General features: G+C 37.4%; 1 protein-coding gene and 1 long non-coding RNA gene across 2 annotated transcripts in view; both read right to left on the bottom strand.

The window, feature by feature from the left end:
• LOC146467849 (uncharacterized) overlaps nucleotides 1–16,353 on the bottom strand; it is a 41,226-nt gene extending 24,873 nt beyond the window's left edge. Inside the window, exon 1 of the long non-coding RNA XR_014867641.1 lies at nucleotides 16,276–16,353. This is a non-coding gene — a long non-coding RNA (uncharacterized LOC146467849). The remainder of the gene's footprint in view (nucleotides 1–16,275) is intronic.
• On the bottom strand, nucleotides 5,133–8,579 carry LOC146467852 (galanin receptor 2a-like). The gene has a single exon (XM_085125308.1). The coding sequence runs from the start codon at nucleotides 8,182–8,184 to the stop codon at nucleotides 7,093–7,095; it is 1,092 nt and encodes a 363-aa protein (XP_084981434.1). The 5' UTR covers nucleotides 8,185–8,579; the 3' UTR covers nucleotides 5,133–7,092.
• Nucleotides 16,354–18,535: the final 2,182 nt, after the last annotated feature.

Below are 18,535 nucleotides of genomic sequence, written 5' to 3' on the forward strand. Positions count from 1 at the left end.
AAATGAATCTAAGAAAGACAGTATTTTCAAATAGCCGGGTTGTAATTCTCTATTTGATCTGGTCTTATGAACAGTGCCTCCTTTTGCTACTACGCACACGTTCTGCGCATCTCGAGATGTTTTTTTTAACGGCGCGGCGCATGCTAAAAAACAACGATTTATCATATTTGCGCGGTAATAGGCGCGAAAAGCAGGTTACTGGAATCCGAAAAGAAAGTTAGGGATAACTACACATTTTAATCATCATAGATTAAGCTTCAATTTTGGGAAAACAATGCCATACATTGTTTTGTATTTCAAGGCTTTTTAGAATTATTGTTGCTGAAAATACGTGGTTGCTTCCCAATTAAAAATATTTTCTTTTAGGATTCCAATAGACCTTGCTAAGATCTGCTTTTCCTACATAATCATAAGCTGCGTCAAAATACCTCTGTATTGGGAGGTACCATTCTTACCTGCAAAATATGACGCTCTTTTTTAATTTCAAAGTTGCATGGTAACTGAGTTCAATAAGTGTATAAAGTAAAACAAGGGCACAGTGATTGATAACTAAAACTAAGATATGGTATTTTGCATTTTCGCTCCTTTAATACAACGACAATACTCTATAATTTGATTTCTTTCCCATCCAACTCCTTTCCCAGCCTGTAAACCATTCATTCACGTTGTCAAACATCAAACGCATTTATATAAATAAAGTCTTTGTCACCCCATTGTTATAATACTTACTGTTCCTTGCGTTTATCGTTAATTTACAATTTTGTCAAAGCCGTGACCTCGCTTATTAGATCGGCTTCTTTTGTTCTGTACAAGGAAAACACCCCATGCCAGTCACCATATTATCGACAGGCTTCAGTGTCGCTTTTATGAACATTAAAAATTATTAGTATGAATCGCAATGCTTGTTTTTTTTTTTTATTTTCAGCTTCGTGTTTATTACTTTGAGTTTTAAAAACAATTGGCTTGATAATAAGGTCGTCGGTTTTGTTAGAAGAAATAAAAAGAGGGCCAGATAGGGGCTTGGTGTATACTGACAGTCTTAAAAAAGCTGAACCCTATTTCAGACTTTGCTCCATCGTTTTAAGGTTATTTAGGAAGGTATTCTGGAATCAATGGTGGCAAGGTTGCAGTGTAGTGGGTTGCGATGGTCTTACAGTTCTCATTCGAAGATAGCAGGGTCAGGGCTCGATGCTTGGTTGATTTTTTCAACATTGGTTCTTTCCTCCTGGGCCCCAGTTGTAAAAAAAAAAAACGTTATCAAGTGTATAAATCGCTATCCAACAGATAAAATACATCGGTTGGAGCCTGCGTTGATGCGCTGGAAAGCTACTTATACACCTGACTAATGAGATAAATTTATCCACTCTTTGATCAACCGGCCGGATGCAATGCTGCGATGGACAAGCATCCCATTCAGGGTTAAACCCCGACCGTGTGGTCGGCCGGCTGCCTTTGGTTCATGTAAATACTTTACTTTTGAGACTTATGTTCCAAAAACGAAGGAGTTGAAAGGAATTTAAAGAGAAAGATTACTCCACTCCCTCCAGCTGTATTAGATTGTTTACCAAACAAATAACCAAAATTAAAAATATTTCTTCTTCAAGATGTTTTATGAGTCTTGGAATAAACCTCAGGCCAGGGTCATTTGTCGGTAAGTAAACACTTTCCCGCGATTTTTATACACAGTCACGCTGTCTGGGTGGGCTGATATTTTTAATTAATTCATTTCAGTTATAGCACCAAGACGTTCGTTGTTGCCTCTGGTGACGTGTCTCGCAGGAAAATACTGAAAGATGTCTGCTTTTGTGGTGTCATCTGAATCGTCACACTTAAAGGCCCATATAAACGGTTTCAACATTTGCTTCAACATGAGTTCAACACTTTGTTGAACCAAATGTCAGGGGCGTTTGAACACTGAGGTCCTTCAACACTGTTGAAAGCGTCTAAAAATGTTGAAGGCTTGTTGAAAGTGTGTTGAACCAAATTTAAATTGGTTGAAACTTTCATTCATCATCGCTTCAACATTTTCTTTATTCTTGAAAATATTGTATGGCGTTGAAACCCTTTGAACACTCCGTCCATCTAAGTCATTTGCCCAAAGTTAGGCAAATTTGCATTTGTTGCACAAATGTTGAAACCGTTTAGACGGGCCTTAACGTTCTCGCCCATGAAAGAAAATATTAAAGCAACACCACCCGATCTGCGGATCATGGTTTTGATGTGGCAGGGTGTACAACAAAAGAAAAATACTTAACAGAAGCGTTCAGCATGTTGTCTCGTAAATAATCTGACTATCAAAAGGGACGATTATTAAAAAAAAATTTTCAATGTCACTTTATCGATTGAAACAGCTCCGAAAAAGTAAACAAATTTCGTGTTCTTCCGACGTAAAGGAAATATTTGACATCTTGAAGAATTCATTTTGATGTTCACTACCGAGAGATGTCGTTGCTAATGTAGTTAGTATTGACGTTTAATTCAATCGCTTTGTTCCTTGTTCTCTGGCTCCTGTCGCTGTCATTTGTATCCAGAAGGAACTGAGAATTAAAGAGACGAAAAGAACAATCCTGGAATACTACTTCTTGCGCCCAACCACCCTCAGTCATGTCAGATGTCAATACAATTTTAGGTAATTTTAAACGTTCGATATAGCCCAGAACTGTTCAAAAATATCACTACTCCCCGTCGGCGCCATAAGATGTTGTGTGAGTTGATTTTTAAATAAACTGTTTGGAATGAAAATTAGCTTTGGACCAGGAGTCATTTACCGATGGGTCGAAAGAAACATCCGATACATTTTCAATCAACCATTGGTGATTTCTGGGTGGGCAGTGTGGCATTTAAACTTTCCTTCAGTCGGTACAGACAAAGTTATCGTTTAGGCGTGGTTGCCTCTGTCTATATAAACAAAGACTCACAAGTTTACATACAGGAAATACTGAAAAGTGTAAAAGTACTGCTCAGGCACTTCATTTATATTGTCATACTTAACGATTTGACCCACGAAATGGAAAAAAAATAGAGTGGCCATACCACACATTTTCTGGAAGCGAAGATGTAAATGAAAACTATATATCAACAGAAACGTCCAGGGTGTTACGTAACTTGTCTTACTGTCGAAGGGAGTTATTAAAAAATAAAGGAAGAAAAGAACGTCATTACACTGATTGAAAAATCTCCAACAAAATAAACAAATTTCATGTCCTTCCGACGTTAAGGAGATGTTTGACATTTTGATGAATTAAACTTTGACGTTCAGAGCAGAATTGTCATTGAGGGAATGTTCTCGGCGCTAACTCTGTTATTGTTGACGTTAAATTTCCTTGTTTTTTGCCTTTGTTTACTGCGGGCTTCTGTTGTTGTGGTTCGTATCCGCTTTACAATCGAAACTTTTAAGACATTAGTAAATAACCCGGGGCAAAAGTATTTGTTTTCTCCAAAATTACTTAAAAAATCCCCGTCATCGTCATCGTGTAAAAACAAAGATCCTTGAGGGGTTCTTGTTATTTAAGCATAAGTACAAACATGTTTTGTTCGTTTGTGTATTTTTGCATGGCGAACAAAATGTTTTTCTCCCACAAGAATTTAAATTGGTAATGCGAAAAAAGATTGACAGTTTAATTTGCAAAATAGTAAAAAGCAAATATTGGAAACTAAAATGCTCTCGAATATCTCATGTTTTTGAATGGCACTCTTCAGGATCTATTTTCGGCTCGGAAGTTAGCGCAATAAAGCCCACGAGTACATTTGCGCAAAATACTTAAAATGTTCTCCTGTGTCCGCAGATCGTTTGGTGTCCTTTTTAAGATATATCTCTATAAGCCAATACAGATTGATCTGTTCCGATGCTTTAGCTGAAAATTTTAGTTGCAGAAAATTTCAGGAAACGGAATTTTATTCCCTAAATTTACTAGCTGTTGTTGGTTTTACGAAAATGCTAGCTAAACTTTTTTCGTATTTTTTGTATTTTTCGTATTTTGACCTATTTGCGCTTCGGAAACGAAAGGAACTTAGTCAGTTTCCCGTATTACGATATTTTGCAGAAGAAACCTGAAGATTTTCTGTTCAACTTAATCCGAATTTCTGGAGAGATATAGGCTGTTCGAACAAATATCCATCGAAATGAACTGTTGGGTGGCCCTGACAATATCACATGGAATGATTTAGGGTTTGACCCTAAAAAAATATATGGCATACTGTATACATTGCTTTGTTTTCCTTTATTTTGAAAGTCAGTCGCAGGTTAGCACCTGAATCGCATCATGATTAATGAGTTAGGCGGGTTTCGCTCTAAAAAATTAACATGTTTATTTTGCTAGGTGGTAGGTAGAAAAATATTATTGACCATGCACTTAGGAGAATTTTTTTATATTGATTTCTTGTGTTGAGTGTGTTTCTATACTGATTTTTCCTTTTATCGACCAAAATTTAAACGACTTATGCATATCGGCCGGGGTATGACAACATGAGAGTTCAAACGATCTGTATACTATTGTGGGAAAGGAGGCATTTAAGTTGATCCTTTACCACTTAAGAAGTTGCATATGCCTTTGGAACACCCTCGTCAAAAACTTCAGATTTCTATCAATCCTGCCGAACCCAAGGCTTATTGTGGAAGAATAGGAGCTGCAAAAGGACTGACAACAGCAATTGCAAAAGCGGCTTCACTTAGCCCTTTGAAGTAATCTAATCGCTCTGGGAGTATTATGTAACATGGGAATTATTCCTGACAAACGGCGTTTAAACAGGCTAAACTCGAGAAACATTTGCCGCAAGATTTAGAGATCCGGGGTTTTAATTTCGGAGCCGGTCCGGGCCAGCCACAGACTCTGGTAGCAACTGGCGCTTAGGGCCAATATTTGCCGTGAGGCTTTATTCAATTTGGTACTGATCATTCCAAATCCATCCATTCAACCACTAGGCACCATTTAATGCTAAGTATCTTATAATATTAAATGTTTTCAGTCATTTTATCTTAATTGTCATCTTAAGTGCCATGAAAAGTATAGTTCACTCCAGGCTGACATCTTCGGATCAGAACTACTAAGGGTACATTAAATCTCGCCCAAAGGAATTAACGAGAGGAAAAATCAGGAACTGCTCCGAATAGCAATCTGCATCCACACAATATATCAAAGGCATCACAAGAACATTCCTTTTTATTTCGATCACCGGGAAATTGAACAGCTGAGGACAAAACTGAAACAACATATTTTTCCATCAACCGTTACTTATGATAAGAGACGCAATATATCCTGATATTTTGACTATATCCATGCTAGCAGTGCTAGTGTCAAGATTAATTTTACATTATATACATTTATAGTTCTATATACAAGTCAAATAAACTCGGAGATCAACTGTCGTCAGCCATTTTAAACCTACTTTTGTAGTTTTCACTGTTACTTCTACTGAGAGATCTTGAAGATAAAATAAAAGAAGATTGAAACAATCTGCACCAATGCTTAACAGTTCTCATTTAACCATCAAGCAAAGAGACACAAAAATCAGTGGCCAATTTAACTAAGGGATCGTGGCGCTGGTAGTTGACGTTTTCACCCGATCAGGTTTGAATTTATTTGCGACGTGCACTTTTAGCCTAAAATTAGCAACACTTCTAAATTTGTGCGCTATATCTTATCTTGCCTTAAGTGATGCCGGATCAGTAAGTCCGGGAATTTCGAATCTTGACAATTGTTTGTTTGCAATTGCAAAGCGTAAAGCGCTGGATCGCGACTTCTGCAGTAAAACAATTAGCACCTGAAACTTTGAATTCCACTAACCAGTATTTTTCAGGTACAACGACCAATTGCATTTATTTTGCCATTAATTATTTAGAAACTTGTCTTTATTACGACCGTGACACTTTTGAGGTGTTTTTCGTTTGTTTGTCCTAACCGAAATTCAAACTTTCACCACGAGATGAAGTGCCTTAAAACGATTTAAAACGTTAAACAACGCAAAAAGTAAAACAGAAAACAAATGAATATAAAATCCGTAAAACAGCGCCGATGATCAAAAGTGAGAAAGTCTAAAAAAAGATTTTTTATTAGAAGCAGAACCGTTTATCTCTTTCCTGACAAGGCACAGAGCTCCGCCTCGTTTGTTTTTTATCCAGTCGCGATTTTTATCGTTGGATTTTGAATATTTTCACGTTTAACAGCTAACAGATCTATTCTAATTCCTTAAAATCCGCGCGCGGCAAATAATCCTTTAATCTCCTATACTTTCGATACTTAGGGTTAAGACGTGCTTAACATGATTCTAGGTTGTCGAATCTAAAGGCAAGCGGCGTTGTTAAAACAACACAGTCGATCCTTGTTGTTTTACGATAAACTAATGCACAGTAAAGCCACCATTCAAAGCCTTGACATTAAGAAAGAATGCCGCCAAAGAGCTTTTATTGTACCTGAGATATTTCAATTGTTTTTCGTTGTTGCATAAAAGTTAGTATAATTAATTGCCGTCAATGACATTGGCCTAATTTATTGACGTACTGACAGGGTATTAGCTGCCACGAAAATGTTCAAAGAAAACAATTTTGATTAAAAAGGTAACCATAACTTCAACGCCTAGTTGACATAAGCTATGCATGGTGTAGAAGTGTAGTTTGGAAGTTTCTCCCATGTTAAAACATGAGAAGACTAATTGGTTTGATTAATCAACTTCCTTGCCTACGTTTGACAGCGAAGCTATCCTAGTCTTAACTTCCTATAATCAGTAAGCTCTTTTTCGTAATCGGTATACAACAAGCCAAATGATAATTTTTTAGGTCTTTCGAATAAAAAAAAATGGTGGGCAACAAAACATAACATCCACATTTGCGTAAACACGACACTGAAACATTACCTTGCGCTTGTCCTGGGTTTACACTGAACAGTAGGATCCCTTTCCAATACACAAAAAGTAATAACAACATCCAAAACACACGAAGCAAGGTGCTAGAGTTTTGTGCATCGTTTCAGTTCGAAACGTCGCGGAATTTCCCATTTTGTGTTAAAGTTGCGAACTGAAGTTTCATCGCTCAATTCGCTGTGAAATAAAAATAACTGAAAAGTTGAGTTCCTCTGGTAAGGGACACTTGTGTTTTCTTTAGGCGGATCCTGAAGGACAATTGCCAACCTGTGCAGTCAAGATCATTGGCTCCTCTCTGTTCTGTCTCTTTATACTCGATCGAGTTCGAGTTGAAGCCGGTGATTTCCATGACAATGTCCTTCTTGCTACTTTGCGATACTCTGAGCTCATGAGACCGAAGATGATAGGATGGCAGGCGCTATTGAAGAAGACCAGCCACATTGTCACGATGTAGGCGACATTGGTAGGGTATGGGTCTGGAAGCGTTTCGGGACTAGCCAACATTCTCCAGCACAAAAGGCCATTAAAAGGAAAAAGCGTCCATGCAGAAGCGATGACAACAACCACGAGCATTACAACAGCCTTTTTTCTGGTTTTCAGGGCCGAAGGATTGACTTGCACCATGTATGAGATGGACATGATATCATCCTGTTCCTTGGCACGGCGATACTGCAATCTCGCCTTGATCTTCAAGATGGTCACGATGTGGAGGCATATCATAAAGCTTAGAGGGACGAAACGCAAAGCAACTGCCTGAAAAACAATGAATACCTGCCGGGTCTTGAAAGATGGCCAAACTTCTATGCAAAAAGGGATTCCTTCAAACTCTTTAACTGTTTTGTAACTCAAGTACACCGAAGACTGAATAATTCCAATAATCCAACCGCCAAGGACCAAGTAACGAACTTTAGTTCGCTGGGAACGCACATGGAACGGAAAGTGAACGACCAAGAACTTCTCGACGCCAATGATCACCAGGGTAAAAACAGCAGCATTTGTGGCCACGTTTTCCACGAAAATGACCAGTTTGCAGGCAATTAGACCAAATACCCACTTTCCCATGATGAAAAGATGAATAACGAAGACAGGAATGCAGAACAACGTGATTAGAATATTCGCAAAGCTGAGACTCAGAATGGAAAAGTTGGTCGAGCTCCGCCGAAGTCGTCTGTGGCGTAATATAACGGAAAAGAAGACACAGTTGCCAACAAGGGAAGGAAGGAAAACCAAGGTAAAGAAGAAAATGATGACCACTCTCTCTTCAAATGAAAACAGGCATTTCGGTGAAGCGCAATCTGACATCGTCCTGTTAGAGTCGGTGGTGTTCATTTTACCGCTAGTCCCGAAGAGTCCAAGTCGATGTAATATTAAATTCTGTGTGAAACTCGAAAAGACGTTCGTTTAAGGCAACGAGCTCTGTTAAGACATCCGCGTTGGAGGGAAACAAGCGTCATTAAACGCGTCCGGCAAAGAAGCTGCAGAGGTTTCCAACTTTTCATCTCTTAATTAATGACTTTTCATTTTCTTATCTCTAAACACCATTAAAACAGGCAGGTGTCGAAGATTGATTGAAAGTGTGTCCATTATCTTTTGCTCGGGGACATTTACACGGGGAAGAGCCGATTGTATTAAATCTTACCTGCTGTCAAATAGGAAAAAACATGTCCACTTAAAAAATATGCGTTTTGGATAGCAAAATATAAACAATCATTCATACTTTACGGTAGGGAATAAGAGCTGCTTATCCAAATTATTTTTATATACTTCTTTTATTTTAATGAAGATTTAAATTATATCTGCCTCACTGTGGTTTGTTGCTCGTAAATCCGGACATTTCCATATTCAAAAGCCGTTAGGGCATTCACCGGATGGAAATGTCGATGGCCCCTAACTGATACATGAAAATTTCGAAATAATGGAGTACCTTTTAAACTAAACTTGATTCGAATTTCTAATTACACTTTGCCGTGTACGTACACAGACAAAAGATCTCGAAAAATTAAGAAATGCTTTTAACCTTCGGCAAAACGAAAAACCACAAAAAAAAAAAAAAAAAAAAATCGCAACCAACATGGTAAACCTTAAAAGTTCTCAGTCTCCTCTTAAAGCGCATCGATAGAGGTGACTTCGACACATAAAAGAAAAAAAACTCCAAGAAATCATGGGATTAAACCATAATTATCTTCGCTTGACGGCAAAAAATGGGCAACAAGAAATCACTTGAAAATTTTTTTAATAGTCCTGATCTTTTGTCGGCGAAGTGCTGATTATTAATTAAAATTTGTAAAGTATTTTTGCGAAAATGTCACAGGAATAATCACAAGATTTTATCTCACTGAAACCGCACACGGTCATGGAGAACTAATTTTCTTCAACAAGCATTGATAGGAACAGTACACTAGTGTACTAGTTTTTAAACCAATGTTGAAATTGCTTCCAATTCGTGTGTATTTTGGATATCGCTCATTCTACGTTGATATTAAATACATGTAATCATCTACAACATTGTTTTGTTGAAGAAGTGCACCTTTCTTAAAAACAGAGTTTGCTGTAGTAACTCCTATAAAACGTATGACCTTGAGATTGTCTTTCCTTATCTTCTATTTTCAAACGGAAATTTTTAACCTTTGATTAATAAAGGAAGCATTCTTTGGAAGGCATAGCATGGTGCAACTGATGCGAAACCCATTCATTTATTTTCATGAAATATATATTTAACCGTTTGAGTTGGGACCGCTGATTCAAAGGAGATTCACCCAGCTCTGTGTCGGCTATATCTGAATGAACCTTATACAAACAAACTCTTTTTGTCATCATAAACCGCTCTCAAAATAATGCGACCACCTCTCATAGCTCGTAATTTAGCTACCACATGTGTCGCCTCCCAGCCTGGGGCCCCCTGGTAAATTCGTTGTTTGCAGTTTGACTTTTTGAGAGTTTTCTTTTTCTTTTCAACAATCGATCCACCAACAGACATTTTACTGCGAGCAATATTGTCGGCGACCCTGCAAGATGACAAGATGACATCCCCACTCGACACGGTAATCTTTATAAACGACACGGGAATTTTCATAGTAACTTGAATGCGAAGTTTGCTTAGAATACAAATAAATCAGTAAGATGTCGCAAGCGGATTTTCAGTTGAATCAAGCTCATCAAACAGCAAGTGGGGAAGCGTTTCCCGTTTTCGTAGAATCAAAATTAAAAATCCATTTTTCTTTTGATTTAGAGCGATAAATACTGAATTGCGCCAGTCTTATTATGGCTAAACTTTAAGGTTTGTTCTCTCTCTCTCTCTCCTTTTTTGTGAATTTAGCTATCGACATTAATTTTTACAGCTTCCCCCGACCACCTCTGCTCGGCTGCGGTTGGATCGCTTCCGGACCCGTCTTCCCATATTATATGAATTCGTTTTTAATCGTTCATAAACTTTTTAGTTTAGAAGCTATGCCGCAGGGTTTGTTTTCTACAGTCAATGAATAATGATAATAAAAAGAATAAAGAAGAGCAAACTGTAAAAAGGATATTTAATAAATATCCGAAAAACAAAAAAAGAATCCACGCTGACTTTCGAGAACTACAACTATTCATATTTTGTAAATAATCAACTGGGGTACTCAACAAGAATTATGTGCAAAATGGTTAACAATTTCGTTTCTTGTTGTGGTTTAAGGGTATCAGCGATGTAAACTAGCTTTATATAGTTGACTAGATCTGTTCCGATAGCCGCCTTGAAGTCCCAGCAAAATTTTTGGAATCCAGTCTTACTCGAAACACTAAAACCACATTTTGTCCCTCCTAAAATAAAAGGAAAGAGTTGTTATTATCGCGAACGTTTTGAGGCCGGGTCATTTCGACAAATAAAACTGTACCCTTTTTTCATAACAATTCTGAAATGAATGTCTGGGGTAAGATTCGTTCGGCTTCAACAAGTCTTCATATTTTTCAGACAAAATGAAAAAATAAAAATAAAAATAAGCATTCAACTTTTAACAGTTTTAATGCTGCTCTGTTCTATTTTTTTCAGGTTCTGACTTTACAGCTCAGAAATTGTTTTAGCCATCAGTGCTGACAAAATCAATAAATAAACCTATGGATCAACTTCACTCGGCGCTGAAATAATCATTATACGGAAGGTTGCTCCCTCTGAGTGAAGATAATTACAAACACATTAAGCCCTGAAGCCATATGAATGGACCAGGTAAGACTCGTCTCACTCTGAGATTGATTTGATATAACTGCAGAGACTGAAAATCTATACTAACGTCTGCATGTGTCGACTGACCGAAATCATATGCATCGAATATGCATGTTTCGCTAATAAAACGTCAGCCACAAGAACTGGCCCGAACGTCATGATGCTTCGTGCTTCGGTCGCTCAAACTAAGCACTGGGAATCTACAATTCAACTCGCAAATATTCACTGGAAGTTCACTGATTTAAAGTCGAAAATTGCAAGAAAGCATTGAACAGCGTGGAAGTCCTGCATTAATATCATAAACTTGTAATGACCTCAGAACATGAACAACAACCTACAATGAACAACTACACGGTTATGTAAGACGGTCGTGTCTAAAGTTCTTCCAGGTCTGACTCAATGAAATTGCCAAATGGGTATGTATTTTGACACGGAAATAATGATAATAATAAAAAAAAACCGTTAGATTTGACTGTTCCTAAAAGGGCCAATATGACATGAAATACAATGTTTCAATATCACGAAAAACCTGCCTAGAGCCCGTACATGTCACCTACTTTCCATAAATTTAAAATATAAACAACATTGTCAATTGTAAACTTATGAGTCCAGATTAAACATTTTTCTGTAGAATGCAGCTTGGCTTGAAACAGTGAATTCACATTTTAAATTCCCCAGACATTTACTGTAAATTTTTCTCACAGGATTTGACAGGGTATTAAAGACAGGTGTACGGAAAAAAACTTGATTGCACGCTCTAGCCTGCCAAAATCCAGTAAATTTTAACACAAAAATCCTTTACCCGTCGTCTTTACTGTAAAATCGACATATTTTTTAGATGTCAAAATATGAGGAATTTCCTTGACATGTCGTTTTCGTTGTTTTCACACGCAAAAATCGTGTTTCTCAGTCGTCGTTTATTTCAAAATGGCGGTTTATAACCACTTTGGAAAATGTCTGTAACTGAAAGACGTCAAAATGAACTAATAACTGGAATTATCAGAAGACGTGAAAACGCCAAACAATGATAGTCAATTTGTGAATGGAAAGCATCGCTCAAGATACTGGTGAAATCAGATTTTGCGTACATTTGCTTCCTTCAGTTTTCTTTGGACGTATGTTCTCATTCTCTCAGCAAGTTCTTCAGCAAGTCCTTGTCGCCTCCACGACGTGAAGAAAAGATTACCGTCAATAAAGCGACACCGCTATCGTCGTCTAGCAACTTGGTTTCAGTGGATGATAAAATTCATTTGTTCTGTTATCTGGAATGACCTCCATATTTCTTAACAACAGGCTTTTGCATTCAGCAATGCTTAATACATAAATTCATGATGAATTTTCTTGGCGGTAAAGGATTAAAAAACTACAACGACAGTAATCAACAGTAAGAAACTGGGAAAATGAAAAAGATCCGAAAACGCATGAAAGGGGTAACTCTCCCAGCGGCGATCAAGATGAGAACATGTCTTAAATTAAGGTTGACTCTCAAAAGTTTAATCTGCATTTTCCCCCTCGGGGTCTCCATTAAAAAAAAAAACGTGAAATGAACGCGACATTGTTTGGCTCCGGTTTTGACAGTTGTACTCACTGAATGTTAATTTTGTGTTTGATAAGCTACGTTAAAATGACACCGACTTCGTCTGTGTCCAATATTCGTCCAGAGAAATTTGTGAGGAATCAGGGTATTGAGTCAACTCTAGCTATTCATCAGTCATCGTGATACCAATAACAAATATAATATGCGAGCAGTCAGTCATCATAATGGATGAATAAAAAAATACTGGGTCTTGAATAAACTCCAGGCCCAGTAGACTCAATTGTGTCGGTTTGCAGTCGACGCAGGTTAACTTGAGGCCCATCGTTTAATTGAAAAATAAAAATACAATCAAAAAAATTATAAGAAACCGATGTTCAGTTCGGTTTAATTTTCCTTCATTCATCGATTTCGTTTTCTGATTTTAACCCATTGGGTGATTTATGACCCTCCATGACAAAGTTCCCGGAAATCTACTGACCCAGTTTTCCGGTTGACGATAAAAGTTGTTAAAAATACAGATTAAGGTCTCCGTTCAGTCTCATAATCTGGAGCCATCTTAATTCCACAGCATATTAACTAGAAACTGGAAAGAGAACAGCTGCCCAACGCCGATGCTGTTCGTCGCTTTCGCAGTATCTATCTTACACACCAAGGACACAGCCCGGCGGTGGGACTTTAAAAAAAGAACACAGTTTCCGAAGTATTTTGCAATCAAGAGCATATTTGATTCTGGTAGCTGCGTAACTCTCTAAGTTGAAAGCTACGTGATGGCCAGACCGTCCTCATTTTTTTTCTCCGGACCAAGGGCTTAACTAGCAACTGATCCTTTGTTTGACGTTGTGATAATTTGGTGTTTTTGGCCGGATCTATGACTAGTTATTGAAGTTGAAATTAATCTTCACTTTATTGCTGTGCGACCTTTACATTGACTCTCTCACTACATTTATTGGCGTCTCAGTATGAGCTTTGCATAATTCAAGAGCTGCCAAAAGGAAATTTCATTTTAATGACTTTATTTATTTAGACTTCGGCGATATGAAAGACCAAGGGAGATAAATGGCGCAGAAACTCTGCTTGTTCTAATTATGATGCGCAATGTTCGAAGAGAACATTAAACTCTGCACGTGTGCTGTCACTTTTTTTCTAACAACCTTGCCCTTGGAAAACCTGTTGTATTTCGCAATAAAGGTTGTCATTCATATTACGCAATGTGTATCGTGTTTTAGTTTCTTATCTCGGTAATTTGCAAAAAAAACTAAGACTCAATGAGACCGATCGAAAATTGTTAATATTACATTGTCACGCTTTGTAATAACCGATTCAGTTTTAAAAAATTATTAAAACAGTGGATTTTTCTGTAACAATATACGCGTAAAACCGTTGGACCTATTTTTTCCTTAGAAGGGAAAGGCAAGTTAAAAGGTAGGTTAAAAAAACAACAACAACAGGTCTTTGTTGTTTGAACTATATTGGGCAACACTCCGACTCGTCTACCAAATATCAAATAATGTTCACGAAAAACGATTTTCCTGTGTACCAATTTTTGTTTAAGCTTTTTTATCTCATGGTCAGATAAATAATGATCGAATATTATTAAACTCCTATTTCTTGACAAAATCCTGTGACCAGGCCTTAATACCAAATATCGGAACATTTATGGTGCAATCCGACCTGACTTGCGCGTGATTCGAAGTTGCAACCAATAAAAGTCACACAATTCTTTCGGGACGGGCACGGGATACGGGAAAGTTAAAAAACAAGGCAATTTTTTACTCCCAGGACGACGAAAGGAATGTGGTCCCAAATTTAAGACGCTGGCTGACTACGTCATCCCGCGTAATTACTTAACTGAGGGAGCCCATCCCTGATAAGCCCGGTGGCTTCCCTTGGGCTTCCCCGCCTTGCTTTTGTACAACGTATGGCAAAACAATAAACTGAACAGAACTGAACTGAAGGTCGGATATTTGTTTTATTTGCCTCTGCGGTTTCCCATTTCCTTACCAAGGCTAACGCTCAACAGAAAGTTTATGAGTTCAGTTGTATCTTTAACACACAATATACAGAGTTGGTTTTCTGATCCATCACTTGTGTCCTTGGTGACCGTAAAAACAGTGGAAATCGGCAACTTCTTCCTAACTATTTGTGAGTTTTCATCAGTTTTTCTTGATTGCTGGTAGAAATAGTTGTATGGAAATGCTCCATTATTTCAGACTTACACGTTCTTAGAATAGGACATTTATTCCAACAGTACAACACGAATTTGCTCAGCAATAGCTAAAATAAACAAACAAATAAATAAATAAATAATAAATAAATAAATAAGTAAATAAATAAATAAAATAAATAAATAAACAAAATACGAATGAATATCCGTGCCAAATGTAGAATGAGATATAGAATGAGAAGAAGAAGAAGAAGAAGAAGAAGAAGAAGAAGAAGAAGAAGAAGACGAAGAAGAAGAAGAAGAAGAAGAAGAAGAAGAAGAAGAAGAAGAAGAAGAAGACGAAGAAGAAGAAGAAGAAGAAGAAGAAGAAGAAGAAGAAGAAGAAGAAGAAGACGAAGAAGAAGAAGAAGAAGAAGAAGAAGAAGAAGAAGAAGAAGAAGAAGAAGAAGAAGACGACGAAGAAGAAGAAGAAGAAGAAGAAGAAGAAGAAGAAGAAGAAGAAGAAGAAGAAGAAGAAGAAGAAGAAGAAGAAGAAGAAGAAGAAGAAGAAGAAGAAGAAGAAGAAGAAGAAGAAGAAGGCCTTTAGGATATTTAGGAAACGTCATATGACATGTTATTGGTGAACTATATTGGCCAACACTCCGACTCGTCTACCAAATATCAAATAATGTTCACGAAAAACGATTTTCCTGTGTACCAATTTTTGTTTAAGCTTTTTTATCTCATGGTCAGATAAATAATGATCGAATATTATTAAACTCCTATTTCTAGACAAATACCTGTGACCAGGCCTTAATACCAAATATCGGAGCCCGGGAATTTTTTTTTTCGCTTAAAGCTGATACCATTCGAACCCCCAGGAGACATTTGGGTCAAACCAGGAGACTTGAATTAAGATAAGGCTTCACCAGACGCTAAAATAAGTTCCAGTTTAGAGATAAGATATGGAAATTTATCACTAATAGCTGCCTTGCGCCCTGCGATGATGAACACAAATTTTATTACTAATCTGGTCTGGATAAAAGAAGATGGCAGAGGCAACTGCCTAAACATGTCTGTAAAACTCAGGAGTGCCGTGTTTTTCTTAAATTTATTACCAATCTATGGTTTCTTGCCATCTCAGATCTTGCAAGTCGTGCATGTGGTTACATTGTGTAGCCCTTGCTCAAGCCAGCAGAGGAAGCGCAGTGAGCTGCTATTTTACCTGTGACTTGCCGTAACATTCAATTAACATTTATCACTTATAGCTAAAGAATACTGGGGGCCCAGTTGTTCAAAGTCCGATTAAGCTAATCCTGGGTTAACGTGAACTTTGATTCAAGTATATTTACTAATCCGTAAGGATTCGTCCAAAAGATTTTTGTCCCTCAGTTTTGCCTTAGACTTTTCTTTACCATTAGATTAAAATGAGCCTTTAAAATAATATTTAATGAGCGAGATAAAAAACCTCAGTTAACTTTTAATCGTGGATTAGCATCAATCGGCTTTCGAACAACCCGGCTCATGGAATTAATCACTAACCTTGCAACACTGGCAAGCGGATCCTTGATCCAGGCACTATGAAAATAAAAACGAAAAACATACCTGAAAGTGCGTAGTTCAAAGAACAATCTCGCGTAACTTTCTTCATCTTTTAAAGGCGTTTTGTCAATTTCGATATTTACAACGAAAAAACAAACCAACAGACAAACACGATCTTAATCAATGCAACAGTAGCTTTTGACTGTGTAAGAAACCGAAGTACTACTTTAATTTATTTCTTTTCACAACAGATTGAAAGCTCTTTTAAAACCATCAGCACAAGCAACATACGTAGACTAGGACAAGTGTTTTTAAAACTGATTATTATTTTAATATCCAGGGTCCAAAAGGGCGTCTTGTGTAGAGGCTGGTTCGATCTGCCTAAATGGAGCCCTGGAATAAGGCCATGGAGTCCTAGCCCCTCGAGTCTGTAAGATCAGATCGAGCTCTGCATTTTTCACTGCCCAGAGCCCTGGAACCCAGTAGACGTGCACCTTTCAAAGACGATGAGAAATCCAAAGACTACTGCAAAGCTGACACAACGTAATATATTTTAAAACAATATTTCGGCTGGCCAAACCAGCCTTCTTCAGGTTTTAAAATATATTACGTTGTGTCAGCTTTGCAGTAGTCTTTGGACTTCTCATCGTCTATTTTTCAAGTTTGGCTGATTAGATCTCCTGTGAGATCCAACGTACAAGCAAGCAGGATCTTTGTTCACGGCTTTTGCAGTTTTTAAAACCTTTCAAAGCTCTATTTTCACTGGATCCTGATAGGAAGGTCTCAATAGGTGTTGCGTTGAGGGTTATCAAGGGAAAATTTTTTCCATGAGTTAATAATAATATTAACAATTGTGTTCTGGAGGTTGTTTTGGGGTCAGAAAAACGTTGTTGATGTAGTACATCATTAATATTTTGAAACCAGAAGTACTTCAGACGGAAATTAGTTGTGATGTCAGTTAAGACGTAAATTAAGTAGAACAGACCATAAAGTGTGTATATTTGGGAACATAGGAACTCGTTTACCAGTTGAGAGAGCCAGAAGTCTGAGATGATAGCAATATTTGAAAGACCTTGAAACTGTTTTAATAATTGCTTTTCTGACGGTTGCGGTTAAATTTTTCTAGGGTTGGGAGCGTTGTTCTGTTCGTTTATGACCAAACATGTAAGACGTTACAAACGGTACAGGTCGCCCTGGAGCCCGAAAAACCTTTGAGACCCTAGAGGATGAGTAACATATATCTAGTGTGGTAGTTTTTGTTAGCACTTATGCTTGTTTCACAAGTAAAAACCAGCTCTAAGGCACGTAGTTCACGAGACCCTATTTGGGTACTGGTTATTCAGTTTTAGCTTGATCACAACATCATTTTTTTCTGAAACTTATTGGATAAAAAATTTAAAACACATACTTGTTTTTACTTCTGGGCTTGGATAGGCATAGTAACTTTTCTGACATCCAGGTAAGGCAGTAATCACAGCAGTCAGACAGAACAGGGGATGATTTGTTAAAAACGAATTAGGTGATGGACGTGCTCATTGTTGTAGGTGTAGGAGTTTGATGTATTGGTACACATTGCTGAAGGCTCTTTCAAATCAAATCTCCAATAATATTAACATCTAAATTTTAGTGTTTCAAGTTCTTTAGGAATCGATTCAAATCTGTTCATGGTAACAAAATTATCTGAATAGCCCTATGCAAAGGGCTTGTCTTAGATTTTGTTACTTGAATTAATAATTTTTTATTATATAGAAGAATTATGGGACGTTTATAGTAGCATACAGTGTTTTGGAGCTTTTGTTTTTCCTGGATTTTCTTTTGAAGGACCTCACATCAAATGAAATTTATAATTACATTAAATGTATAAATACAGAGAAATGCAACTTCTTTAACTAAATACACTAGACCGTGGGCAGCGAAAGCTAATCGAAGCGGGCAGAGTAAGACAAGAAGAAGATATAAATAAGGGAGTAGAATATACTTAGAGAATGAAGTGATTACTTAATGAAATAAGTAAATAAATATACTTGTTTCATGACACGCACTTCTTCCCGTTAAGATTCTATTACCTTTTGCGAATAAAATTGGAGTTAACATTTTTGAAACAAAATTAAATATCTAAAAACAAGCAGATAAGGCCCTGTTTATATGGTCTTGGGTAGCCTGCGAGCAAGGTCTCTTCCCTTTCCCCTCCTAGCCCCTCCTCTTCCCCGAGAGCAAACTTGGTCTTGGGTACCGGAGACTAGCGAGTTACCCTGGGTGA

The sequence above is a fragment of the Pavona decussata genome, unplaced genomic scaffold, assembly GCF_977016875.1.
Source record: "Pavona decussata unplaced genomic scaffold, jaPavDecu1.1 SCAFFOLD_134, whole genome shotgun sequence".
Taxonomy (NCBI): Eukaryota; Metazoa; Cnidaria; class Anthozoa; order Scleractinia; family Agariciidae; genus Pavona; species Pavona decussata.

Excerpts from the sequence above, each read along its gene's own strand:
- LOC146467852 (XM_085125308.1), bottom strand. The coding sequence starts at position 8,184 with ATGAACACCACCGACTCTAACAGGACGATGTCAGATTGCGCTTCACCG.